The 27956-nt window shown below is 39.5% G+C and overlaps 1 protein-coding gene across 4 annotated transcripts in view; it reads left to right on the top strand.

The window, feature by feature from the left end:
• Positions 1–818: 818 nt before the first annotated feature.
• Positions 819–27956, top strand: part of Rxfp1 (relaxin family peptide receptor 1) — a 120600-nt gene continuing 93462 nt past the window's right edge. For 3 of the 4 annotated variants that reach the window (XM_051199474.1, XM_051199473.1, XM_051199472.1), the window contains exon 1: positions 819–1036. Coding sequence is in view for 2 of the 4 variants with exons in the window: in XM_051199472.1 (XP_051055429.1) it covers positions 988–1036 (49 nt within the window). In the remaining 2 variants the exon portion in view is untranslated. The remainder of the gene's footprint in view (positions 1037–27956) is intronic. The other variant, XM_051199470.1, reaches the window with a different exon arrangement.

Here is a 27956-nt window from a genome sequence, read left to right as displayed (position 1 = left end):
TTTTTTTCTTCTTCACTTGCAGACCAGTATTAAAATGTGTCACCTAAATGTCTACCATTTGGTAGTTACCAGCTGTGCACGAGGGTCTGTGCCAGTCATCCAATGTGTCCTGTGTACAGCCTCAGCACTGTCTTACTGAATGGGTATTTTCTTCCTGGAAACCTAGCTTCAGGTAATAGCTGCCAGCCCCAAAGTGTCCAGATTCCTAATGTTTGGACCCAGGAAGACTTCACTGTTTAGTCACAACATGTCAAGATCTCTACTATAGTAAAATCTAGGAGTGCAAAACATTTTTGAAATATTTGATTTTTATATTTCTCTTTGAGCCATATCTATTGCTCAAATTTCCAAACATACTTAAAAGTCACATTTTAATTCCTGCTCTATAGTTTTGCCACAAAAGCATTCATAGAGGGAAAAAAATTATTTGGGATTTACCTCAGCTCAGTTTCTTTTCAACAGGTCATTTTCTTTGACCAGGTCAGACTTTTTGTCAATGTCCATATAAGTATGTAGAGAGTTTTACAGGGGAGAGAAACAAGCTATTCAGAGGAAACAAACCTATGTCTTCTCAGAAACTTTCCTTGCTGCTCAGCTCTCTCTCTCTCTGTGTCTCTCTCTGTCTCTGTCTGTCTCTCTCTTTTGAGTGTGTGTGTGTGTGTGTGTGTGTGTGTGTGTGTGTGTGTGTGTGTGTGTAGAAAAATATTAAGACCTCCAGAAAAGAGAATCAAGAGAGGAGAACAGGAGGGGCGGAGGGATAAAGGAAGGAAGGAAATGAGGGAGGGACACACACACACACATACAAGACAGAGAGAGAGAGAGAGAGAGAGAGAGAGAGAGAGAGAGAGAGAGAGAGAGAGAGAGCTGCCTTATAGCTGCTAAGACTGCGGACAGAAATAGCACAACCACTGTGAGCTGTGCGCGACTCATTTTATCCAAGACCACATTTTATCTACTTTCATTAATCAGTTGCTCAGAAAGAAGGAAATGACATCTGGTCCATTCTTCTTCTGCATCTTCATTATTGGAAAATATTGTGAGTATGTTCAGCATCTAATTTTATGTGCCTTAATGCTTCGTAAAATAATCACAAGTACAAAATGTGCATTCCTTACATTTATGCTTTTAAGCTAAAATGCATGCTCTGATAATACTGCAGTCTTACTTTAGAATCATTCTTCTTAGTATATTTCTGATGTTTGTACTGGAATATCCTGTCATAACCAAAAGTTAAGCAAAACTAACATGTTTTGTGAGACTGTGCTTAATAACAGGAAACCTTTATAACTGATAAGCAGTATTTTAATATTTAAAAGCAATCTGTAAATTCTATGTAAGCAGTATGTCTATCGAGCTATCCCAGGGAGCTCCTGATATTTGTTCATCTCTCTCTATGTGGTTGTAGCACATTATCATCCTATGATGTGCTACCTGGGATTTGCGTCCACACAGAGATGTAGCCACGTAACTTTCGCCAGGTTTTGCACTATTCCTTGAAAGAAAAACAAGGAAAAGCATAAGGCAATGAAAAACATAGATAGCCAAGAAAATAAAAAAGTCATTTTGCTTTTAAAATAATGGTAATTTTCCATTGTGTATGCAGCCATGGGTTTTGTTTTTAATCGTGTTTATAACTCTAGGGAAAGGGCTGTTATTCATTATGTCTCATTGAATTGTCATGTCTGAGTTCAGAAAACACTTGTGTTTGTTAGAACAATGAAATAACCCAAATCCAGTACACAATGAAAGTTTTTTAGTCCCCTTAATACCTTAGGATTATGGAGGTGTAAACATCACCAAATTTAAAACACAAGCATGTTTATATTCTTCTGGCTCTCAAAGACTACAAAAGTTTTGTTTATACTGAGATAGTCTACTTAATTTCTCAGGGTAATCTTCCATCTTAAATTTCTTAATTCTAATGGCATACACTATACTTTGATGATTTTTTTCCTCCTTTTTTCCACAGTACATCTAATCTAAGTAGTTGAGATGGTTTCAAAACCAGAGAAATGCCTAGGAGTTCCTGACTCCTGAAAATATTCTGCTCCTGTTTTTCTCTGCCTCAGTGTTAATTATGACATTCCCACGTGTAACCACAGTAAGAAAAACTCCACCTTCACATCATCAACAGACTGGATCTTTCTAATTATAAACCACTACTTAAGGCATAAGGGACACATACACACACACACACACACACACACACACACACAAGCTGTACCCAAGCTTTTGACATTTCAGCAAGAACCCTTTGAAATTAATGATCAACTTTAGCATTTTCTATTATTTTTCAAGGAAATGCATATATTGAGAGATTCAAAGGAATTCCTCTAAAACAGGTGTTCTATTATGGAGAATTTCAGATGTATGAAAGGTGGTCAGGGCAGGTTAAAAAGGAATTTTAGCTGATGTGGTACTAAAGATATTCCAGGCTATAAAAAAAGAATGTTCCATGCTAAAATTCTTTTGTATTTTAATGCGCAAAATATTGAAAGTGATAAAGATAATGATAGTATCAAAACACTCCATCCTTTTACATATAAGTTATCTTGAGTTTTTAAAAAAGCAAAACAGAACAAAAAAGGTGTAAGTAGTTGCATAGTTGCAAGCTCCAAATTCTCAACATTCCATGCTTTCCACTGGGGATGAGGGCAATATGGTGAAACAGAGTTGAGGAGTAGGTAATTGGGGGGGGGAGGGGCTTTTGCAGAGTCCCTAGAATAGTAACTCGTAATAAACACAGTCCACCTTTATTATAGCCCATAACTTAATTCTCCTATCTAGGGACTTTCTCTGCTCACAGCAAATGTCATCAACCAAAGCACATAAGGGCAATCTCCTAACCCTCTACTGCTGCCCTGAGCTGGGGATTATTTACTCTGTTTGCTGGGCTTGCTTTGTTTGATTTGGTTGGTTGTTGTGTTGTGCTGTGGTGTGTTGCGTTGTGTTGTATTGTGTTGTGTTGATCCAGTCCTCTCATACTTCGGAAAGGAAATGTGGTATCATGGAAGACAACATCCTATATGCTCAACTGTATTGTTATGTACTGGTTCTACAATTCACAGTGATTAATTTACCATCTTTGAACCTTAGTTTGTAAAATGGAAATCAAATATTTTATCCCATCTACTTCACAGTCTTTGCTAGGGAAAAAAGTAAGTCTTCACAATAATGATTATGTAGAAACAATTCAGCAAGACCCAAGGACATTTTGTGCATTGGGGTTCATACTCTTCCCTCTGAACAATGATTATCTCCAGAAAAACAGCAAAACTTCCTATAGATGGAAAGAGCTATTGGCCATGTTTTAATCAGAATGCCAGATACTTTAATAAGCAATAGGGGAAAGTGTCGCTACAGCGTCAGCCTTGCTCTGAAGGGACAGAGTGGAGATGGCAGTCCATTAACCTAGAGCTGCTGTTCAGTGACACACACAACAGCTAAGTTGGACACAGAGAAATCCTCTATCCATGTCCAGTGAGTTGTAACAAACCCAAGTTAAGATGTAGCTTGATACAGGTTTAGTTATATGAGTTTGTGCCATCAGAGGAAGCTGAGCACAGAGCACATGGAACCACACTGTGATGGTTTGGAAGTTCTTGTGAATTTACAGTTATTTCAAAATTACAAGTTTAAAAAAATAATCCTCCGAATGTGTTTTATCATAAATCCTTCTCAAAGATAATTTGCTTATTAAACAATATCATCAAATGAAAAATAGTCATTTTACATCATACTTTATGTAGGCAGAAAACAAATAAGATAGGTAGGAGAAAGTAGAAGTAGAGGGGCTTTGAAACAAGCCTGATCCACTTTGGAGTTTCTTTTTTTTTTTCTTTTTTTTTTTTTTTTGGCTAGCCTTGAACTCAGAGATCTACCTGCCTCTGATTCCTGAGTGCTAGGGCACTAAAGGAGTGTGTCACCAGCACCAGGCAACTTAAGATGTCTAAAGGACTGGCCCAGATGTTGAGGAATTCAGTTAAAGAACTCCAGGAAAACTTATCAGACTGCCTGGTCTTTGCCCTGGAGCCTATCCTGGTGTAACTTCTTAGCAACTATCTAAGAAGAGAAGAAAGGGAAAGACAGACATCTCACAAAAGCTCATAAACTTGATGAATACATTTAAACAGACCCACACCGACATACTCACCCACATCCAAATGTGGGAGAATAAATTTCCAAAAGCACAGGCTATGGGACAGCTAGTGTTCCAAGTCAATTTTGTGAAGGTTACTACAGTTTTGTACTATTCTCACTCTGAATTTGGGCTCACAGTTTTAAGTGTGATAAAGTAGATAAAGAATTAATAAATCTGTGTCAACATATTATCACCTGAACAAAAGGAAACAAATTATGTTTGTGAAGAAAAAAAAAACAGTTGGCATTTAAGCAACTTAATTTCAAGCTTCATGGTGGTGGTTTTTATATTTCCCATTTATCGTGAGCTTTCCATGAACCAGGAACCATATTAAATATCCACAAATACCTCATGTTCCCCCATGACTTATGAGATGTTCCTACCTTAAAGTAGAATACAGATAATGAGGAATGTTCTCTAGTACATCCTTGGCTCTACTTTCTAAAAAGTGTTGCAAAAGAGAGTTGAATCCAAGTCTGTCTCCTTAAGGACACTCTGCCAGGAAAGCATGATTTGGTCCTAATACTTCTAAAATTATAGTATCTTAGAATTAAAAGGCACTTTGCAGACACCCTGGTCTACCTCACCTGCTTTCATACCAATTACATAGTGCCCATTTCAGAATCTGAGCAACTCAAGGTCTCAAAACCAGAAATCCAGGTTTTCTACCTCATAGGATGAGGCAAGGCAGTGGAACACATGCACCCTCAGTGTCCATGAGTGTCTTCTTATGGACTGGTGTGAGGCTCTATGTACCAATTAATGCATACCAACAATGAGGGATTAGCATACAGATGTTAATAACTTTTATGTAGAGAAACACTTTTGTTCCTAACCATACAGCAAGTGCCAATAAATACCAGCTTTGGTCTTGTGTCAGCTCCCTCCTCCCTCCTCCCTTCTCCCTCCTCCCTCCTCCCTCCTCCCTTCTCCCTCCTCCCTCCTCCCTCCTCCCTCCTCCCTCCTCCCTCCTCCCTCCTCCTTGGCTGTGACCTCCCTCCTCCTTGGCCGTATCCTCCCTCCTTCTTGGCTCCCTCATCCCTCCTCCATCGATACCTCCTTCCTCCTCCCTGGCTACATCCTCCCTCACTAGTTCCACAGCCCCAAGAGCACCATCTCTTACCTGATTTAGTGAGATCCAAAGCTACCTCTTACTATTCAGTTCTACAGGTGCAAACTTCTCCCGGGTAAAATACCCAGAATCTACCCTTGACACCAGGAGTCCTTTTCTTCTTTGCTCAAAAACAACAGCAAGTTATGAAGACTTCAGGTTTAGGTTTTGATCTCTAACCTCATAAACAACAACAATTTTTTAAAAAGCAACAAAGAAGAGGACAATATAGAGTAAACTCTCCTATAATTGTGTTAGGAAATGGTATTTTCTTGTTACTACTTGTGCTGTAGTACTGGGTTATTACGTGAATTTCATTTTATGATTGTTTCAGTATTTACCTGAAGTAACTGAGATCTCTCGTGTCGCCACTCTTGTGTTTTAATGATTATATCTTATATATCTTTTAGAAGTAATAAAAAAACCTTTTGAGAGTTCATCGAGAAAGGGGCTCCCTCTCAGGGCTCTTTCACTGGCTGCTCTGGGTCATGTGGCACCCTGCCTCTGGCTATGGTACATTTCCTTTCTGCCTGTCTTCCATGTGGTTCTTCCAGGAACTAGAGTATTCATTCAGTGTAGACCTTGGCCTCAGCCTCCTCCCCAAGTCAGCTCTATGTCCACCTTTAGTCAAGGTGCCCAGTGAAAGACAAATGTCACCCTCATGATTCACTACAAAAAGGGACAGCAGAGATTCTGGCACATTCTTCTCAATGGTGAGATAAGCTATTTTTAAAAGGTAGTTGACATTTTAAGTGATTTGATATTTTTGTTAGTGGACCCATAGGCACTTGAGCTGAGAGGGCACAGAATTATGAGCGATTTTGATGATTGTAACATCTAATTACATGGAGGTCTCCCAATCATTTTTTCCATTGGCTCTCATTTAATTCATTTATGGAGAAATAATGTGAAGTTTCTTTTTTTTCTTTTCTTTTCTTTTCTCTCTCTCTCTCTCTCTCTCTCTCTCTCTCTCTCTCTCTCTCTCTCTCTCTCTCTCTCTCTCTCTCTCTCTTTTTCCCCCTGCTTGGAGCCAGAACCTCAAGTGGATTGCTATTACCTTAGGCAACTTCATAAGTATTTTTAAAAGACATTTTAGCTTTACACAAGAAAAGCTTCTTTGAATTGGAAGGAAACCTAAAGTCTCAGAGGATGACACCCACATCTCTGACACAGGAAGACATCAAGGCTTTTCTGTTGCTCCTCATTATCTTGGCTCCTTTTTTTACACAGACTCTCCAGTTGCATGCACAGATCCTAAAGGACAGGAAATAATGGAAGGGCAGAATATCACCTAAAAATAGAAATAACCTACACTGAAGTTCTTAAATTCATTAGCTGTCTAGTCTCAAATGTTATGACTTGGCCAATATGCTACCTCAGTATAATCACTTCTTTTGTACCTGCCTGGTAAATGAACACCTCAAATCTTTCTCACAACTAGAGAAAGGCTCTGATCCCATGTTCCCAATGCTGGGTTTGCAGCCTAGCCCTTTGTTGGAAAAGGCAATTTTTTGTTCACTGATTCCCCAAGGGATCAAGTCACTTTCTACTTTTTCCCCAATTTCACTGGTAGTGTAGGCACCAAACATCTGTGTATTTCACTTCTCCCAGGTCCTTCCTCCCTGCAGAAAGAATGCCACCTCCCTGCCTTCCCACTTGTTCTGGTGCCATACAGATAGGACAACAGAGACACTGCTGATGCACAGCAGCACCCCAAACCTACATGGGTCCTCTTGCTCCTATCCCAGCCCAGTTTCCAGAGATGGGTCAATGTGTTTTCTCTTATATGGGGAGTAAAGGAAGCTTGTGATAGCATGCAGTGAGTACTCACTGTTGTGGAAAGCCACCTTGGGCTTTAACGAGTCATGGCTTGTTGCCATGTTGATCCTACATTGGTAGTCAACTGCTCATTATGACACATCTGGTCGCTTAATCATCATATGGGGTAAGAGTGTCATTGCATTTGGGATTCAGGCATTGGGATGAAATGGGCATGTAAAGACTTAGCCTGTTGTCTCTGGCCACTTTCTAGCCTCCTTCCGTTTAATTCTGCTGTATCCTCTATTCTGCCACTGTACTCCCCCCGACATGGAAACAGCTGGCTGTCAAGGGTGCTTCCTCATTTCCTTTCCCACCTCCAGGCAACCCAGACTTGGGGTTAAGAGGATCACTCATATCCTCTTGTTTCTATCTTAACTTGTCACTGTTTTCCTTAGTCTCACCATGGCTCCTAACAAAGTACCCACAGTTCTCTCTTGCTGCCAAATCCTATTCACCTCATCACCCTAATACTGCCTCCTCATGAATGTAAACTTCCACAGAAAAGTTATGTGAAGTATCCTTACAACAAAAACAACAGAGAAAGAGACAGAAAGGGGGGGGGGAGAAACTTTTTTTCAGTTATTTGGACTCAGGGCATTGGAGCCGATGTTTTCAGTTCTTGAATATACTGGTTCCAACCTCTTTCTCAAACATAAGGAAACTATCATCCTTCAGTTTCCTTTAGCTACATCCATTTAAACAGATAAATATGATTTCATGGGTTTGAAATTTAAATGTTATGGAATAAAAATGGATATGAACTTACAGACCTTAATAAAAATGTACATATCTTGATCTCCTAAGACAGTTCAAATAAGCTGTCCTATAATGATTTCCTGGTCATTTTTTCCCAGGCCACATATTTCCAATATGTTAATGAAAGTGGCTGATCAAGTTCTCAGTGGATCAGGCACCAGCTTCAGGGACCGTATTCAAGTCTCTGTCCCCACATTCCCTCATAAACCCCTGGTCCTTGTCTTTCTTTCCCATCCTCTTCTCATTCATTTTGTTTGTTGTGGCTTCTTTGTTGTGGATGCTTTAGTATGGTCTCCCAAGGTGGGCTGGAAGTGCTTGCTGAGTTTTGAATGCTCCAGAAGATTGGCCATTTTTACTCTCCCAGTTGTAGCTAATTTGCTGGAAATTGGAAACAGCCTTGTGGTTTATAAATGTTTCTACTTCCTCACATATCTCAAACTTAAAAAGACAACACTGTCAGATATGCTTTCTGTCAGCTTCTCCTAGCCTCTCTCCACCTTTCTCTTTGTATTAAGACCCAGAGGTGGGAGAAAGACCCAGAGAAATGACCAATTAGCTCAGTTAAATTTAGATTTTTATTTCTGCTCTTCTGAGTGTAGCCCTTACCCTGACCCTGTAAGCTAACAGCATAGTTTACGTCCTTGGGGAAGAGATTCATTTTACTTTTTGTGTGTTTTTCAACAACATTCTGGACAGCTGAATTCACCCCAGCCCTGGCCAGAAGCAACACAGTAGCATTTGTCTAGCAAATGCCCTTTGATGGAGAAAGATGCTCATAATATAAGATGCATATGATGCCTCTGAGTTGCTCTTGGACATCTGTTTTCAAGTTTCTGTGCGAACATATGTAGCAGGTCCAAAATTGTTCTCACTATTCAGTAAGTGGGAAGCACACCATACCCACAAAAAAAAAATAGAGTCTCGTTTTTCCCTTAAAGACATCATAATCAATGATAGACAAATCCAAATAGACACAAATTCAATTTGCTAAAGTGGGAACAGAAATACCAAGTCTAAGCAAACCTCCATTATTCCATCCCCTCAACAACAATAATAACTCATAATAAATGCCAGAAGAGATAAGAATGGATGAATTGACGAACATGGTATTAATAAAGAAAACTGGAATTTAGCAAGAATGTGAATTATGAGGGAAGGGAAAATGAAGTATGGTGGCATTAAGTAAAAACAAATATTTTTGAGTGGTTTGTAGGCACAGAAAAAGTTCTGACATATAAAAGAAGTCTTCATGAAAGCTCAGGACCTAGAGCCAGGACAGGCATTAAATCAAGGAATACGTGCTAGAGGTGACGTTAGTGCAACTGTTATTCCATGTCCTGTTCCAGAATGGTTTGTCGCTGCCTCTGGGATGGGTTACAGAATGTTCATTTTGTAGTAGCTACACAGCTCTGTTCTGAATGACTAGAAAAAAAACTCATTGGGATGTATCATATAATCAGAGAATATTTTATAGTAGGAGCTATAACCATAAATGCATAGTACTTTGAAATACAATTGCAATGAAAATCTGGGTGAAATACGAACTCAAGACTTTCCAGTTCATAGCACCAGAATTTTAGCTGTGTCTCAGCAGTGACCAGAGAACACCAGTGAGTAGACATGCTAAGTGTCATTCCATGAGATTGTATCTTCAAAGCTTTTACGGTGGTTGATGTTCATTCACTTTAGCAAAGAAGCATTCCTATTGGGAAACAAAAGTGTGTTTGACCTATTTCAATCAAATCCAAATATCTTAACTCAAAGTCCTACCATTTCTCAACATTTTTCTATTATGCAGCTGTCTTGGTTACCTTTCTGCTGCTGTGAAGAGATGTTATGACCAAGGTAACTCATAGGAAAGTGAATTGGGGCTTACAGCTCCAGAGGATTAGAGTTTGGCCATCATGGCAGCAGGCGGGCAGGCATGGCTAGTATTGTGTCAGTAGCTGAGACTTTACAGTTTAGTCTACACGTGTAAGGCAGAGAGAGTGCTATCTAGGAATGCTATGGGCTTTTAAAGCCTCAAAACCTACCCTATAACAAGGCCACGTCTGCTACTTCTTCCCAAACAGTTCTACTGAGGAATCAGCATTCAAAAATATGAGTGGTTGGGGCCATTCTCATTCAAACCACCATAGTTGACCAACTGATTCCCTTTGCTTTGCCTTTGTTTACAGCTACCTACTTTGCATGCAAATTTTGTTTTTAATCCCTTATCCTAGTTTCTAGCTCAAACATTTTTGTTTTGCCATGATTAAAATACCTGAAAGAACTTAGGAGGAGGCACGATTTAATTGGCTCACAGACTCGGGTGGTTCAACCCACAGACACTTGGTTCTTTGTGCTTGGGCAGGATGCTGAGGAGTCGACTGTTTGTCAAAGTTGCTTCATGGCATCATTTCAAACAGCAAGCAGAGACAAGAAGACTGAAGCTCCAGTTTAAATGCCAGACCTCCTGTGATATACTTCCTCCAGCCCTGCCTCTCAACATTTCCACAGCCTCCTCAAATAGTACCAACACCTGAGGACCAAACCACAAAAACACAAACCTAGGAGAAGGAAATGTCATACTCAAACCATAAAGAAACTAGCATATGTTATGAGCAGTTTCCCACCAGCCTAGTCCTAGAGCTGTGTCAGAGACACACAGAGACGCTGTGTTGGATATAAAGTTGTTGGTCTGTTACTAGTGTTTCTTATTGGCCAGCTCTGTCTTAAATATTGACCCATTTTTATTAATGTAAGTGTTTCCATGTGGTCTTATCTTACAGGAGAGAGGGTTTGGACCTATTCTCCCTCAAGTCCCTACATCTTGAATCTCCACTACTACATCTCCCAGAATCCTCCTTGTCTCCTAGTCCCACCTATCTGGCCTTCCTATTTGCCAACAGTGCTTTATTCATTAACCGATAAGAGAAACATATTCACAGAATGACATCTCCCATCAAGTATATGCATTTTATAATATGTATTTGCCTTTTTTCTAACAACACTATTCACAATATTATAAAATAAAATAACCAAATACAGAAATGTTACCCTAAATATGGAAAATTCCCAATGACTGATGTTATTTATTAATTCTATTATACAAAAATTTTTCCAAGGAAGTCCCTAAAGCAATATGATGTATAATCCATAATTAGAAATAGCAAAGAAAGATCTGATATGGCGATCTCTACTTGGAAGCTGAGTTGTCTGATTAGTCATTGTGGAATGTATTCTACTTTAACATTAATGCTGGGAGAAATTGTGGCAAGTTTTTAATGTGAATTTTAATATTGTTTAGTCTGTGTACTTAAACACACAAACGTGCTCGATCAAAGTCACTGCACTCTGGTTGTTGGTATGAATTGTTGATCTTACCAAAGTTGAGGTAGAGTCAATTACATCACTGAAGTTCTAGTTAAATGACAAATACAAGTAATGTTTACTTAAACCATGAATGGTAATATAGCCTTGCTTCTCTGTAGTACAAATAATAAAAACCCAGAGGCAGATATTGGGGCTCAAGCTGAAGATCAGAAAAGCAGCAGCCAAGCCACCAGAGAGCTCTTACCTCTACCAAGGCTCGGGAGATCCTGTCCTCAGCATGGCTAGAGACTAATTTTTCTAGAATGAATGCCAGCTTTGAGACCTTGCTCCTGTCTTCTATACCTCTCTAGTGCTGGGATTAAAGATATGCTCACCTCCTGCCCAGCTCTATACTTAACTAGTGTGGCTACTGGGATTAAAGGCGTGTACCACCACTGCCTGGCTTCTATGGCTGTGGCTAGTTTTGCATTCTGATCTTCAGGCAAGCTTTATTAAATTATAAACAATATATCACCACACCTCTCCAAATGCAAGACACAACTTCAGAGAGATTGGTGAACCTGCTTAGGTTATAGGCTCACAAATCCTCAGGGTTAAACTTAGATTTATCAAATTCCCAAGTCAAGCATTTCTGCTCAGCATGTCAACACCAAAATCATGTTACACATTTATGTGCCTGCTCTGTCATTTTTAATAGGCAGTTATTCCATTCCCATATACAGATAAGCACACTGATCCAGTAAGCTGTAGTCAGTTTCTATCTACCAAGTGTTACTTCCCCAGAAGGAGGAAGACACTAAACAAACAGCAGTGCCATGGCATGTTTAAAGGTCCTAGGACAAGAAGGGGCATGGCAGATGTAGAAGGTGACAAGAAGTTCAGTGGCTTATGAAAGGCTGAAGTCAATGCTTGAAGGAAGCTGGAGAGAACTGTTGCAACCACATCACTCCACAACTTAGACTGCAGTAAATAAATAACTGGAACAGAGCTTTTTCACAAAATGACGTAGGGAAATGTATGCCTAAGGAAGTAGCTCCTAAGACTTAAAATGGGAGACACTGAAAGAATCCTTGAAGGAGGTGCAGCTGTTGCAGTGAGTCATCAGAGAAGTAAAGACCATGACCAACCAATTCAGTTGATAGTTTTCAAGTTTTGGAAGGACATCTTTATGTTTTTAATGTATTCTCCCTGATGCACATACATAAAATGCACAGAATCCATGTGGAACACATTACATAGACTTTTTATTGAAAATAGGTTAGTTTCTCATACAATAAACCCTGATTATAGTTAACCCTCCCTCTATTTCTCTCAGCAACTACCCACCCTTCACATTCTCCAGACCCACTCCCTTTCTGTCTCTCATTAGAAAAGAACAGGTGTCTAAGAAATACAACCAAACGTGGCAAAATAAAATAGAAAAAGATGGAGCAAAATGGTCTTCAATTCCCTGACTGGCATTGTGTGTATAGAGGGATAGAGTATGTGGAACGAATGCACGTTAGAGGGTACATGCATTCACACACATGTACAGAGAGTAGAGATAGACCCAAGTACCAGCTTTATCCATCTCCGCCTTACTCCCTTGAGAACAAGGCTGTTTTAGCAAGGCTAACTGACTATTGAGCCTCTAGATCCTCTCATTTGACCCTCCCACACAGGACTGGAATTACACAGAGTTGGTTTATTGGTTTTACGTGGGTACTGAGGATCTGAATTCAAGACCTCATGCTTGAGACAACAAGCACTCCTACACACTAAGCCATTTCGTAGCCCAGGCCTAGCTTTTTGACCTTACACTTGACAGGTATCCTGTTGCTCATCTATTCTCTCATCAGACTGGATATAACTTGGACTATGTTTAAGACAATTCCTATTGCTCATGGTCTATTTCTACCTCGCAATCTTCTTTAACTGCAAAAGGTGTTTGAGTCTAGCTTGAAAATGAGGCAAGAGATAAAACATTCAAGAAAACAATGTCAGCAATGGCTAACTCAATATAGATCCAAAATAAAGAGACATAGTGGTGCTACACAATCTTTTGAGTAAAAGGCATGCAATCTCTGTAAATTCAGTATGTACTCCTTAATTTGTGGGTTTTTCTACAGCATGGAGCTGTTATTAAGAAAGAATCTATGCACAAATACATTTTCCTCAACTGTGACATCACAACAGTAGAAAATTTCATATATGTGAACAATTTCAAATACTTAGTTCATAGGACCAAAACATAACGTCTATAAGAAAATAGTTTTTTAAGAAATACTTTTATTATACTTTATTTTATTAACATTTTGAACAATGGTACCACTCAGGGTAAATTTATGCACAAGTATATGTGTCTGTCTGTAGTTTACCTGAATCTTTCTTTTAGGGGGGACAGGTGAGAGGAATGGGTTTTTCTTTATAGGAGAAAAATTCTGTAGGAGCAGGATGCAATGGGCCTGAAAGCTGACACTACAATGTACAAACTGTACCAGGAATGCCCTATTCCCTCAATATACTTTTTAATTTCCATAAAAGCTGAATAACTGTAGTCATGCTAATTCACTTGAAAAGAAATCTTTAAAATATGAAAAAATATATCATATCATTCTTGCAAACAATAATGTGGCCAAAAGATCTCTGAAAACTGGCTCTTTGTGAATACTGTATGGATTATATAACACTGCTTATAGCTTCTATGTGACTAGACAAAAATACAGATTCATTAGAAAACGTCTAAATTGCTTAACAAATTTATTAAAATCAGGGACTCACCTTCAGCTGAACTAAGTTGTGCTTTCCTAGCAGGCAAATTACTTGCTGATAAAAATTAAATCCAAACTTGGAAATTGCGTGCATGATCTCAAAACGACACTGCCAAGAACCCAAAGATATTCTAGCGTTTCAAAATTAGTGAACTAAATGAAGTTCATACAGGAAGCCAAAGGGATTTCTTAAATGTGAGCTACACCATTTTGCCACTTCTTAAGAATAGTGAATACTGCCATAGCTACTTGTCTTTTTCTGTGTTAAAAGGCCATGACCTTCTAGGGGATTATAGTCCATGATGGCAGGATGAACACAGCAGGTGGAAGGCAGATGGAGCAGCAATTGAGAACACTCATCTCAGTCCAAAAGGAAGCAGAGAGAGCTAACTGGAAATGGCCAGAGTCCTTTGAAACCTTCAAGCCCTCTCTGTGACCAAGGCAACTAACTATTGGATGAGAGTTATTGGGATTTACAGATTCAGAAGCTGAGTCGATGACCATCATAACCAGGGACATGGCAAAGGGGGAGCAGGCATGGTGCTGAATCACTTACTGAGTGCTTATATCTTTATCCACAGGCTGAGACAGAAAGAAAGGGAGATAGAGTGTGCACACAATCTACCTGGGAATGATGTGGGATTTTGAAAGCTAAAGGCCCACAGCTAGTGACAAACCTCCTCCAATAAGGCCATACTCCCTAATCCTTCCTTAACAGTTCCACCAACTGGGGTCCAATTATTCAAATATATGACCCTGTGGGGTCCATTCTCTTTCAAACCACCATACTCACCCACAGTAACATATTTTCTCCAGCAAGACCATGCCTCTGAATCTTCCTCAAACAGCCACCAACTGGGGATCAAGTATTCAAATGTTTGACTCTTGAAGTGGAGGGAGGGTTTCAAAACTACCACATGTACTATTGCATTTGTAGGAATCTAGCTGATCTGGGAAAACTGATTTCTATTCACTTGATTGATACAATGTATGTTCTGAAATCTAAAGTCCAATCACTCTGGAATTTTTAGCTGTCATTTGGTGACAACTACAGATGTGATGAGTCAGTACTAGCCCCACAGCTGGCTTTACTGAAGAGCTAGTTGCAATGTGAAATGTTCCATTTTTTAATGTCTTCCTTGGCTTACCTTCTCTTTATCTTTTCTTCACTGCCTTCAAAAACACAAAATAAAACAAAGTAAGTTTCCTTAGTCGAATTGTTCACAGGCAGAGTCTGTGTGTGGGCCCTGGAGTTTCCGAGAGGCTGATGAGGGGCAATATATTTGAGAAAACAAGAAACGAGAACTCACTGGCTCACTACATCAATATAGAAATTGCAACTACTAGTGGAGCTTGAAGAAAAGGGCCACTGTCCATATACATTAAATAGAGATTCACAGAACCACAACTTTTGAGTTCCTTCCTAAATGCAGAACTAATAATTGTTCCTGCTCCCTTTCTTTCAACTCTGTGTGCTCACCCCATCATCAATAACGTCATAAAAGAAAATTGCTGGGAACAACACTAAAAAGGCCCTTCACCTACAGGAATTCATGTTCTGGAAGGTAAACTAATTAGTTTCATTTCCTGCGTCTGTAATAAGATATCCTGACAAAAGCAACTTACAGAGAAAGGGTTTCTTCGGCTCCAAATTCCAGGTTACAATTGCATGAAAATCAAGACATTACAGACAAGTCACATTACAGACATGGCCAAAAACAGATCAGTGAATTAATGAATTCATGCTTATATTCAGTCCTCCCTCTCATTTTCATTCAGACCAGGGCCAGGCCCATAATACGAGAGTGCACACGTTCAGGTGGGCCTCCCACTTCAATTAACCCAGTATAACAGCAATGACTAAAGAAAAGGTCATGAATTTGAGTGGGAGGGCAAAGGAGAATTTGAAGAGGGAAAAGGTGAGTTGGAGAGAATGTATGTAAATACAGAAATTCTAAAAAACAAAATCAATTTTAAGAAAGAAAATTCCTAGCTGGTCAGTGGTGGCACCCACCTTTAATCCCAGCACTGGAGAAGCAGAGACAAGCAGATGTTTGTGAGTTCAAGGCTATCATGGACTACAGTGTGAGTTCCAGGACAGTCAAAGCTGTTTGACAGAAAAACCCTGTCTCAAAGAAACAAAAGGAAGGAAGGAAGGAAGGAGAGAGAGAGAGAGAGAGAGAGAGAGAGAGAGAGAGAGAGAGAGAGAGAGAGAGAGAGAGAATTCCTCACATGCATTGCCATGATTCAATCTAGTCTAGGGAATTCCTCATTGAGATTCCCTTCCCAGGTTTATCTACACTGTATTAAGCCAAAAATCATAACTAATCATCACACTGATAAATTTTTCAAATGACAATATGTTCTGAAGAAAATAAACACATGGAATAAGATCATAACTAGTAAGGAATTTGAGGAACTTTAGTTGGAATGATCCTAAGTGTCTCCCATCCAAGTACTAACCAAACCCAACCTGCTTAGCTCCAGATCAGAGCAATATTTTATTAGACACAAAATGTCTTTCTAAGGGAGTGCTACTTATGAGAAGAACCTCTTGCCTTGTAGAGGTCTGGACAGCAATAATCTAAATATCCAGAAAGATAGACTGGCTCACTCAAAGACCTGAAGGTAAGACCAAGCTGAGCGCACAGAAAGAGTAGTGCTGAAAAGGAAAGGAAACAAGCCGGGGACAGTTGGGACCTATCCATATATGAAAAGTGAAAAGAATAAATGTTACTCTGAGGACAATAAAGTCCAAGAAGAAGTTTGGAGGGAGGACTCTTTTGTAATCTCACTTTTTGAAGAATCTTCTAGCTGCTACATGATGATGAGGCTGGCAAGAGACTGAGTAGAAGCCAAAAAAGCCACGTCATGGGATGGCTACTCTTCAGTCAGCTTGGTTGTCCACACGTGGTACACAGTAGAGACTAGGAGCTGATAAATTAGTAACAGTCATAAACAAAGGTTCTCTAGCACTTGAAAACAAGGTGAAGGGTGAGAAAGAGAATTGCGTAAACCTAAAATTAAGAGGATGCAAAATGACTCGGAAGGATCAGAGGAAATTCAGTCATTTTCAGGAAAAGAGAGAGTGTGTGTAGGGATGTAGACCTTCTCTCCCTCATAACTCAGTTATAGAGGGATGGTGTTGCCTCTTACCTGCCACAGGTGCAACTCTAACCCACTTATAAATCTTGTGAGCTAGACATAGATGGGTATTCAGCAGCTGATCACACAACGCAAGGCCAGGTGGCAACGGCTGGAACAAAGTATAACTGAAGAAGGAGGGGAGAAATCCTCCCTCACTACAACCTGGTGACCTGAATTAGCCACCACCTCCATCATAAGCCTTACTCTTAATCTGAGGTGTCAAGCGTGGACAGAGAAAAGAAGCCATGCAGCCAGCAACATAACTAAGTGCTTTTTAGCAGGCCTGTTTCATTACAGGGCAATCTCGGGAGGCTTGGAGGCACCTCACCAAAGAGCATACACACTGGCTAGTTCCTCATAGACATTTATAAGACAAGATGGAGAGTGTCAATGATCTCTACGTGGTAGAAAAATTGCCCTTTCCTTCTGAGTGAGCCACACGTGACAGAGGTGTTTGACATATGGTGCTTATAATTTTATGGGTTGGTGTTTGATGGGATATTTGACAGAGTCCATGAAATAAAATTTTAGCATAGTGATTAGTTACAATATAACCAGCCTGGGAATAAAGACAGGTGGACTTGCAGAGGCAATTAACATTTGAACTTTAATTTCAGCAATGGTAGCAGTGAGCTGCTGGTTCAGACTTTCACTTAACCACACTAAATACCTAGGAGTTACTGTATTTAAAAAAAAAAAAAAACTTTAAGAATTTGTTCATGGGTTGTACAGACAGTTGTAGTTAAGAAAATTTGCTAGGTTCCAGAACCCACATGGCAACTACATGTTGGAATTGCAACTGTCTGTTACTCCAGTTCCAGAGAATCCAACAGTCCCTTTTCTGCTTCTGTGGGCACCAAGCATGCATGCAGTACACATACATACATTCAGGCAGAAACTCACACATATAATACAAAAATAAAACCTTTTTAAAATAAATTTTTAAGATAAATTTGAGATAAAATTTTAAATTATTTTGTTTATAAGTACTTTGCCTGCATGTATGTAGTATAGTCTGTGCATGCCTAGGGCCTATAAAGGCAAAAAAACAGCCATTGGGTTCCCTGGAGCTGGAATTATGAATGATACTGAGCCTCCATGTGAGTTTTGGGCATTGAGCCCTGGTTCTCTGGAAGAGCAGCCAGTGCCATTAACTGCTAAGCCAACTCTCACCTTCTTTCAAAAAACAATCTTTAAATCTTGTACAAAGCACACAAAGTACAATTGGGAACATCTTAGATAACTGTCTCAGCCACAGTAGCCAGGCAATGTATGCAGGGAGCCTAAAGCAGGTGTGTGGGGAATAGCATTAGCCACAGTTTCTGCCTGAGACTATAGGAATCCCAAGAAAGGATAAAAGCTGGAAAAATACAGTATTTAATCACATGTAAATAAGCCTCTTTGCTTTTGATAAATAGTAAGTAGCTATAGGAAACGTTCAAATTAAGCCCTTAGTAGACATCACTAAGAGAACAGTAAGGACCATGTGACTCCTAAGGAGGCAGTAGCCACCTAACCTGTAGCCTGTACACATTTCTTATCGTAGACACTTCCCTGAATGCCCTAATGACATCCAGACAAGATCTCCATGGCACAACATGTCAAAGTACCCCTGTCTACCTCTCCCAGCCTTTATATTTCTTTGAGATTGTCCTATAATTTTCCCAAATCGTACATTTCAAGTCATAAACACACCGGCAAAATAAACTATCTTATGAACAATATTCCTAGCATATAAAAGTCTTTCTATTTCATACACAGAATTCTCAGAAAACTTAAAGCATACACACATGGGTCATTTTCTATTTCCTCAGAGCTGGTGGCTGGTGTACACAAGCCCATACTCAAGGTGAATGGGAACCAAGGCATCTCCACACAGTGAAAACCTGAAAACTTGACAAATACCATTTTCAGCTACCAAGAAACACAGCTTTTCAAATAATCTTATGAAATTCATTTTGAATTTTTTTCAGACATGCAGAAATAATATTTAAAACTGTTTCCTCTGTATCTATTTCTCTGTACTTGATCTCATGGCTCACCAAACACACATTTCTTTGCTGAGTAGTTTCAGAATAAATCACAAACATTGTGATGGCTTATGGCTAAATGCTTCAGTATGTGTCTCTAAGGATTACATTATCTTAGCCCCCATACAATTACTAAATGGTACAAATTTAACTAACAAAAGAATGCCTTTTAATGTTAAATCTATCTTTCATATGCCATCAGCTGCCCCAGTCCTGTATCCTATGCATCATTCTCAGCATATGGAGGGTAGGGCAGGGGCAGCTGTATATAGTACAGCGTTCTTCAGTTTAAGTTTGTCTAATGCAAGCACACTTTTTTATACAGAGCTAAATGTAAATCAATTGCTAAGACAAAACTACTGCAAAGACTGTCCATTGAGTATGCAGAGCAAAACTGAGTGTTGAGTTACAGTGCCTCCTCACAATTGTCTTTAAAATTATAGCTTGTGGGGTTTCCTGTTGTCCATATCCTTGGTCTTCTAATTGTTCTCAACTAATATTCAATGTGAAACACCACTCATCTCTAACTTGCAAAGTTATTTTGTGGAGTGGTGGTGTTTGTGTGTTTATATGTACATGTATGTGCAGGTAAAAAAGTATACAGTGAATATAGAGACAAAAGATCAACATTGGGTTCTGCCCACCTTAGGTTTTGAAATAAGGTCTGTCTTTGAACTTGAAGGTCGCTGATTAGATTGTGCTAATCCAAGGACTGACTTGTCTCTGCCCATCTACCCACAACACTGGAGTTACAGGCATAAGCTAGCACACCAAGCTTTTTATGTTGATGCTGGGAATCCAAACTTCATTCTCCATGCTTATATGGCAAAATCTTCACCAACTCTTCATGTTCACATGGCAAAATCTTCACCAACTCTCCATGCTCTCATGGCAAAATCTTCACCAAACCATCTCCACAGCCCATAACATCATTTCTAAATCGGGATCCCCTCTAATCCAACTCTGCCTTGGCCCTGGAGACAATTTATTTTGGGGGTCCTTTATAAAAACTCATTTACAGCTCCTTTGCGTTCCTCCAGAATAAAGTCTTATTGCCTTCAATTCCCTCAAGATTGTTTGAGCATGCATTCTAGACACAACAACGAGAAACACCTAGTAATAGTAACTTACAGATTTTTTTTCACATGCTTGTGGTTGAATCAAGTCAGCAGTTCAGCCAACCCCAGAAGGTCACAGGCCTTTCTACCCCACCATTCGACCATCCTTTGTGTTTATAAAATCCAAACTTCCAATATTCTACAGAGATTAGGGACATAAGCCATTGTCTTCATGGAAGGTAGCATTCCACATGAACTGTATGTAAGTCATCTGTAGAACTTATATCTCCAACATTTCTGCAGAAAAATAATAGGAAGAGGTTTGTTTTCATTCAGAATATTGTCTTGCATCTGGAGGGGAAATAGCTTTGAAATCCCTGAGCAAACAAATTAAAAGAAACTGGCTGCTGTCTTATCTTTGCAATGAAAACTTTCAGAGAGCAGAGAGCGCCTTGAGGAAAATAATTATAGAAGAGTTAGAAAATAAAATTGGCTTGATTTTGAAACATAGGACTTCAGTGGGAAAAAAAAAGATAGGTAAAGACATTCCATGCACTCTCAACACAGATGCGGGGACTCATAGAGGCATGATGTAAAGAATGTTTCATGCTCTGCATCAGATGTAATCCTAAATCCCCACTGATGAGTTCTGTGGCCCCTGAGCAGGTTGCTTCTCTGTGCCATGGCTTGAGAACTCATAAAATCATGATGTTGTTAACCCTGTTTGGCAGAATTGTGACAAGGGGGAGGAAGTAAAATAGGAATGTAGCATGTTCAACCTGCTTGCCTACCACAATTGCACAAAACATGGAAATACAATGCACCCACCAGAGTGAAAAGTGAACATAAAGAACTGGAAGCTTTAGAAGTAGGTTGAGGTCCTGATGGTTTATTTATAGTTCAAGGGAAAGCACAACTTAAAAATAAGATGAAGTCTTGGACTTTGAAGATGGCTGAGAGGATATAGATGCTTACTCTACAACCTGGAAAACTCAGTCCAATGTGTAGAGCCCATGTAAAGGCAATTACTGACTCCACAAAGTTGTTCACTGACCTCAGGATACAAGCCATGCCATATGTGTTCACACACATATCCTGCACACAAATAATAATAATGGTAATTTTAAAATAAACTTATAATAAATAAAAAGAAGGAATATTATCATTTGTGACATGGGTGATCCTGGAAGACATAAGTAAAATAAGTCAGGGACATGAAGACATGTCTACATAATCTTACTGATGGATGGAAAATACAACAGTCAAATGAGCACAAGCAGAAGGTAGAATGGTGGGAAGCAGAGTAATGGATCAGGGAACATACAGGCCAAAACATGAACATTACAATCAGGATGGATTTCTTCCGGATGTCTTGTAAAGCAAACCCTGAAGGTTAGTAACAATGTGCTATGTGTTTGGAAATCACCTAGCATAGGTTTTAAATGGGCTATAAATAAATAAATAAATGCTTAAGGTAACAGATTTATGTTTTTCAAATATTTAATCATTCTACTCTATATCTCCCATTATATCCCAAATATGTGCGCAATACTATTAACTAAAAATACATATTTTAAAATAAAAGTTAGGAATGTTTCTGGGAATGCTTGCCCAGAATATGCAAAGACTCTAGATTCAAACTCCAGCATTGCAATAATAATAATAATAATAATAATAATAATAATAATAATAATAGTAATAGTAATAATGTGTAATATAATTTATTGAAGACACACACCCTAGAAAAAAAAGTTGTCACTATGGCTGATTCTGGATACTTTGACCATAAGGTTAAGAAGTAAAAAAAAAAAGAAGATACTAGCTTTTTACTCCCTAGACATTAGCTAGTACAAATACAGTAAGAGTAGAAATTGTTAAATGAAGAGGTATTCAGAAGAAATGTAACAAGTGCCCTTGGCTTCGGATCTTACTTCCTGGCTACTCCAGCAACAGCATCAACAAAACTGCCTGTTCCCACATCAGTGAGAAGGAAGGGACTGAGACTGTTTGATGTTAGCAATGTCACAATCTGAAACATGTTAAAATTATATAAACACAGAAGCCTTGGCAGGAAGAAGACAGTCACAGGTCCACTAGCCCCCTGATGCCACTACAATGAACAGGTTCTGTGATGGCAAAATGGGAGAAAAGGAGAAGTGGAGTGGTGTGGGAGCTGTGAAGAGATGCTGAACCAAAGATGGTACAGCAGTGAGGAGCAGACTGATATGGGTGGCCTACGCTGCCACCTGGGCCCATGTTGATGCTCAAGGGCCATGCTGCAACTGGCGCCATACCAATCTGAACAATGCCGCCACCTAGGACCATGGTGACATCTGGGCCTGTGCTGCGGCTGAGGGCCATGTCTGGGTTAGTAGCCATACAGGAGCTGTGTTCTATGTTGATGTCTGTTGCCTGTGATACCACCAAGGCCATACAGATGCTTGTGGTCTGCCATCTGAGCCTATGTTGATGTCTGCACTGCACTGCCATGCAAAACCATGGTGATGTCTGGGTTGAACTGTGGCCAAGGGCAATGTTTGGGTCCATGGCCCTACCACAGACTGGGTCTGTGTTGATATCCATGGCACATATTACAACTGGGGGCAATGAAAGAGCTGGCCCTGGTGGCCTGGGCACTGGAGAGATGGTTCCACTCCTCACCTGAGGGAGGTGGCCCCAGTGTAAGTCTGAATTCACCAACTCAGCTATTATCCAGGCCCACATCCAGGATTTCAAGTTGCCCACCTCAACATCTACCCCATCTATAACCTGTTGGAGGTTGTGAAGGGGTGAGTCCTACCAAACCATAGTCACAAGATCTCAGTGACTCTCAATAGCAGGATATCCAAGGGAAGTTTGGATGAGGATCCATTACTGATGATGTACCAGAAACCAGAGGCCTTGAACCTCACCAACAACTCATCGCAATGAACATTTGCAAATAAAGCTATTTGGGCAAAAGGGCATACTGCATGACACACCACAGTTCCCAAGGCCACTATGACAAAGGAATACATGGTGGAGAGGCAGGAAAGATGAAGAAATGAAGTGTTTTGGGTTTGGGGGGTTTTGTTTTTATTTTATTTTGAGGGGGAAAGTACAAAGTTGAAGGAAAGAAGTTGAAACACTGAGAAGTGAGTGTATTGGGGTACATGAAGTGAAATTCCCAAAGAACCAATAAAAATAATTATGTTAATTTTTAAAAAGGAAAAAAAGAAATATATAAACACAACATGCAGAAATCTCAGCTATTCTGTGTTGGAAAATGTGTTATTTGTTTGTTTATTATGCAGGATGATGAGCACTGATTAATGTGTAGGGCATCTCACAATTGAGGATCTCTTTGTCCTAAAACCTCAAAAACTGATTCTTAACATCCCAGGCATTAAAAAAAAAAAAAGCAAAAATGTATCTAATGTTCACTCAGAGCATTTCTGTTCACTTTTTATGCAGAAATTGTGAGAGTCTGTCTTCAGCTGCCACAGGTTGAGCTTCAGCTCAAATAATAAGAGCTAAGGACTGTAATAGTGTTAGCACAGAGGCAGACATGTTAATGACACAAGTGGGTGGCTGGTGAAAATACAGTGAATAAAAATCTAAGAAAAGTTGACAAAACTCCAAGGGACATAAAATAAAAATCAAGTGGCCCTACAGACATCACTGCGCTGCTCAACAAGGTAAATATTCCATTCAAGAAAATTGTTGAAACTAAATGGGAATCTAAATGACATGGGAAAGAGGATCAAGAAATGATTTGGGGCTTTTTTTCTTCTTTTTCATTGAAAATTCATGCAATATATTCTGATCACTGTTTCTCCTCCCCCATCTCCTCCTCGATCAATTCCCACCTCCCCACACGTCCAAGTTCTTTTTTATCTCTCTTTAGGAAGCAAACAGGGAAAAAAGAAAGAGAGAGATAGAGAAAGAGAGAAAGAAAGGAAGGAAAAAGAAAAAGAAATAAAAAGCACAAGAAACACACATAAAGAGACATACTACATGCATACAGGTAGAAACATAAAATTGGAAATTATAGTACACAACAGAAAACTAGCTAGATTTTTAAAAACCCAAACAAAGCAATATGAGAGAAAAAATAACACTGAGTTTGTTTTTTGTTGGACATCTACTACTGGATATGGGGACTAACCTTATACGCGGTTGGCATACCCAGTGAGAGTCAATTGAAGAAAACTACTTTTTCCATAGCAAGATTATTTCAGTTGCATATAGCTTCAGGGACAGGAATATGGACTTGTCTCCACTTTTCCCTTAGTGCTGGAACCCTGTCTGACTTGAAGGTCTTATCCATACTGTCACAGTCTCTGTGATTTCATGTATGTGTCAGTACTGTTGTATCTGGTGTTATTCATGCCCTCTGGCCCTTTAAATCTTTCTACCTTCTCTTAGTTCCCTGAGCCCTGAGGAGAGGGGTTTGATAGAAACATTCATGATTGAATGTTCCAAGGTCTCTTGCTCACTATATATTGTCTAGTTGTGGGTCTTTGTATTAGTTCCCATTTACTGCAAGAGGAAGCATCTCTGAAATGGTGTGCAAGATATTGTATGGTTATAGCAGAATGTTTTAAGAGTCATTTTGTTGCTATTCCCTTTAGCTATACTATTTGGCTTTCCCATGAGTCCATGATTTATCTAGTCTCTGCTTCTAGGCTACTCAAGTACTATTTGCATGAATTCCATTTCATGGAGTGGGCTTTAAATCCAGTCAGATAGTAGTTGGTTACCCCCACAACATTTGTGTCACTGTTGTTGTTGCTGCATTTCATGTATGCAGGATACTGGTGTAGATTGCCGGATTTGTGGTTAGGTTAGTGGTTACCTTTCCCCTCTAATAACCTTACAGTACTATGAACACGAGTCATTAGTGCTGAATGCTCTGGTTAAGCACCAACTTGACTTCTCCATGTTGAGTGAGATGTGTAAGCATTGTCTTCAACAATAGGGATTTACCATGAATTTTTGGCAAGCAACCAGTATCCTTGGCAATAGCCTGAGTTATTTGGGCATTTCCATAGAGCCTCCTTGGCCAACAGCACAATTAGTTGTAATCCTTTCCTGGCACTTGAAATTTCACTTAGTAGTGAGAGATGTATAATGAGCAGGTGTCAGATCCTATAGAACTGGAGTGATAGGCAGTTCTGAGTTGTCATGTAGTTATTGTGAACTGAACCCAGGTCCTCTGGAAGAGCAGATAGTGCTTGTAAATGCTGAGCCATCTCTCCAACTCTTGTTTTCTTAATGTACAATTTTAGTTCTTTATATATTTTAGATATTAACTTTCTATTGGAAGTACAATTTGGAAAGATCGTTTCCCAATTGTAGGCTACCACTCTATCCATTGCTGTATAGAAGCATTTCAATTTCATGATGTCCCATTTATTAATTGTTGTTCTTAGTTTCTGTGCTAACAGTGTTCTTTTCAGAAAGATTTTTCTATTAGATTCAGGGTATCTGGTCCACATTGAAGTTTTGGTTTATTTGCAGTTAAGTTTTGTGCAGGATGGTAAATATGAATCTATTTGGATTCTTCAAGCAGCTTTCCAGTTTTGGCCATCACTTTTTGTTGAAGATACTGTCTTTTTTTTTAATCAGTGCATATTTCTGACTTCTTAGTCAAAAATCAGGTACCCATAGATGTGTGAACTTATGTCTAGGTCTTCAATTACTTCCGTTGATCAATATGTCTGTTTTTATGCCAATACCATGCTGTTTTTATTACTATAGCTCTGGAGTATAAATTGAAATCTGGATGCTAATACCTCCAGCAGTTCTTTTATTATTCATAGCTGTTTTTTTTTTTTTTTACTGTTTTTATTACTATAGCTCTGGAGTATAAATTGAAATCTGGATGCTAATACCTCCAGCAGTTCTTTTATTATTCATAATTTTTAAACTATTCTCTCTCTTTAAGGGCCCCTATCATCTTCATAAAGTTATTTTTCAGGTTGTTTCCTTCTGCTTCATCTGTGTTGGTATGTTCAGGTCCTGCTGTTGTAGGACCACCAGTTTCTGTTGGTGCCATATTGCTCTTTGTGTTGCTGAATGTATCCTTACACTGCTGCAGCTTTGTTGGTAGCTCTATATCCAGGTGCAATTGGGGCCTGTGGCTCTAGTGGTCACTGACCCTCCAGGTGCAGGTAGAGTCAATGGTTCGGGCGGTCTTCCCTAGAGCAGCATCAGAGGATGTTTGGCAGTAGAGAGTTCTGCTGCTAGGTTGCTGGGGGTGCTATGGGTGGGGAAGGGGTGGGGCTAGGGCCTAGAGCGCAGGTCTCTCTGGCCAGGATCTCAGACACTCACCTCATCCAGTGGGTCTGGTGGTCACTGGTAAGGCAGTAGGAGATGTTCTTTTTCTGCATATGAGTTAATATAGTTTTTTTTTTATTTTCAGTCTGTTTATGTGATGGATTGGGTTTATCAATTCACATATGTTGAATTATCCCTTCCTCTCTGGGATCAAGCTTACTTGATCTTAGAGGATAATCTTTCTTTATGTGTTCTTGGATTTGGTTTGCAGGTATTTTATTGAGATTTTTTGCATCTTGCTCCTATGGGAAATTGGTCTATAATTTTGTCTTTGTCTATAGGTTCAATGACTTATAGACAGCTATGTGGAAATGTGATTGCACAGAAAGATCTGACTTGGTGGGGTGGAGATCCAGAAGATCTGTGTGCTTGAGTCCTTCTTAGACTCTCTCTTAACGTTTTCTTCTTCTCAAAGAGGGCAGGAATCCCACAGAAGATCTCTGAGCTACCATGAGACAAGGGCAGATCACAGAAACTCTTTATAGCCACTGCTTATATAGAAAACCAAGGGAAAATCAGGGCAGTATTTTCATATGTTTTGATTGACTTTTAGAAACATTCTGGTTTCTATGACCTACCATAGGAAAGAAGAATTCCAGTTTCTAGTTGTCTAGTGAAGTGGAGGGCAATGGGGAATGAAAGGCAGGAAGGGAAGAGAAAAACAGAATCTGTGCTTCTGCATCTGCTTCTGATGTCACTTTAGAGCCTCATTTTTTTTTTCTGAGTTCAACATGCCTCCCCCAACCCAAAGTGGAGTCATGCTTTAGGTATAGTTAATTAGGTATGAATTTTAGCTGCTATAAATAAACAAAAGCCAGATTCAAAAATCTTGACTACCTCCAGTCAGACATTTAGTCACTTGATAAATATTTACCACATCAAGGTGTTTTGTGAATGCACAGTAGACACATCTCAAATCTCACACAAAATCTAAAATGTTCTCCTGGTTTCCTGTAGCATCTGTTTATGTGAGCCATGGGTTTGTGGTGCTAACACACTTCCCCCAGAAAATAATCTGTGACTGTGCTCCCTACCATGAGCAGGATAGACTTGAATTGTCTATTTAACTTTTCAAAACCTCCTGAATTTTTCCCAGTAACTCAGCCCTTTGTTCAATAATTCTCACAATTATCACTAACATGGACATCACCCTCTGGCGCTAGTGGCATAAGCCACAGTAATTTTTCCCAAGACTCTCATCCAAAACAGAAACCATCACTGTTTCCAAAAGAGCAGAACAACTGCATTCATCCCCTACTTGCTAGTGTTCAGCTACTTCTTAATTCTCTTGGGATCAATTATAAAATCTCAACAATAAGACCAGGAGCCAGAAAAAATTTTAACAACCTGCTCCACAATGAGCAGTCTGTGGATGTTTCTGTTATGCACTGCTGTGGTTTGGAAGAGTGTCTCATAGAGGTGCATTTTAGGCTTGGTCCCCAGACAGTGACCCTAATAGGAGGCAGTGGAATCTTTAAGAGATGGGACCTCATGGGAGGATGTTAG

This window comes from Phodopus roborovskii, unplaced genomic scaffold (genome assembly GCF_943737965.1).
Source record: "Phodopus roborovskii unplaced genomic scaffold, PHOROB, whole genome shotgun sequence".
NCBI lineage: Eukaryota > Metazoa > Chordata > Mammalia > Rodentia > Cricetidae > Phodopus > Phodopus roborovskii.
This window is presented reverse-complemented; position numbering and strand designations above follow the sequence as displayed.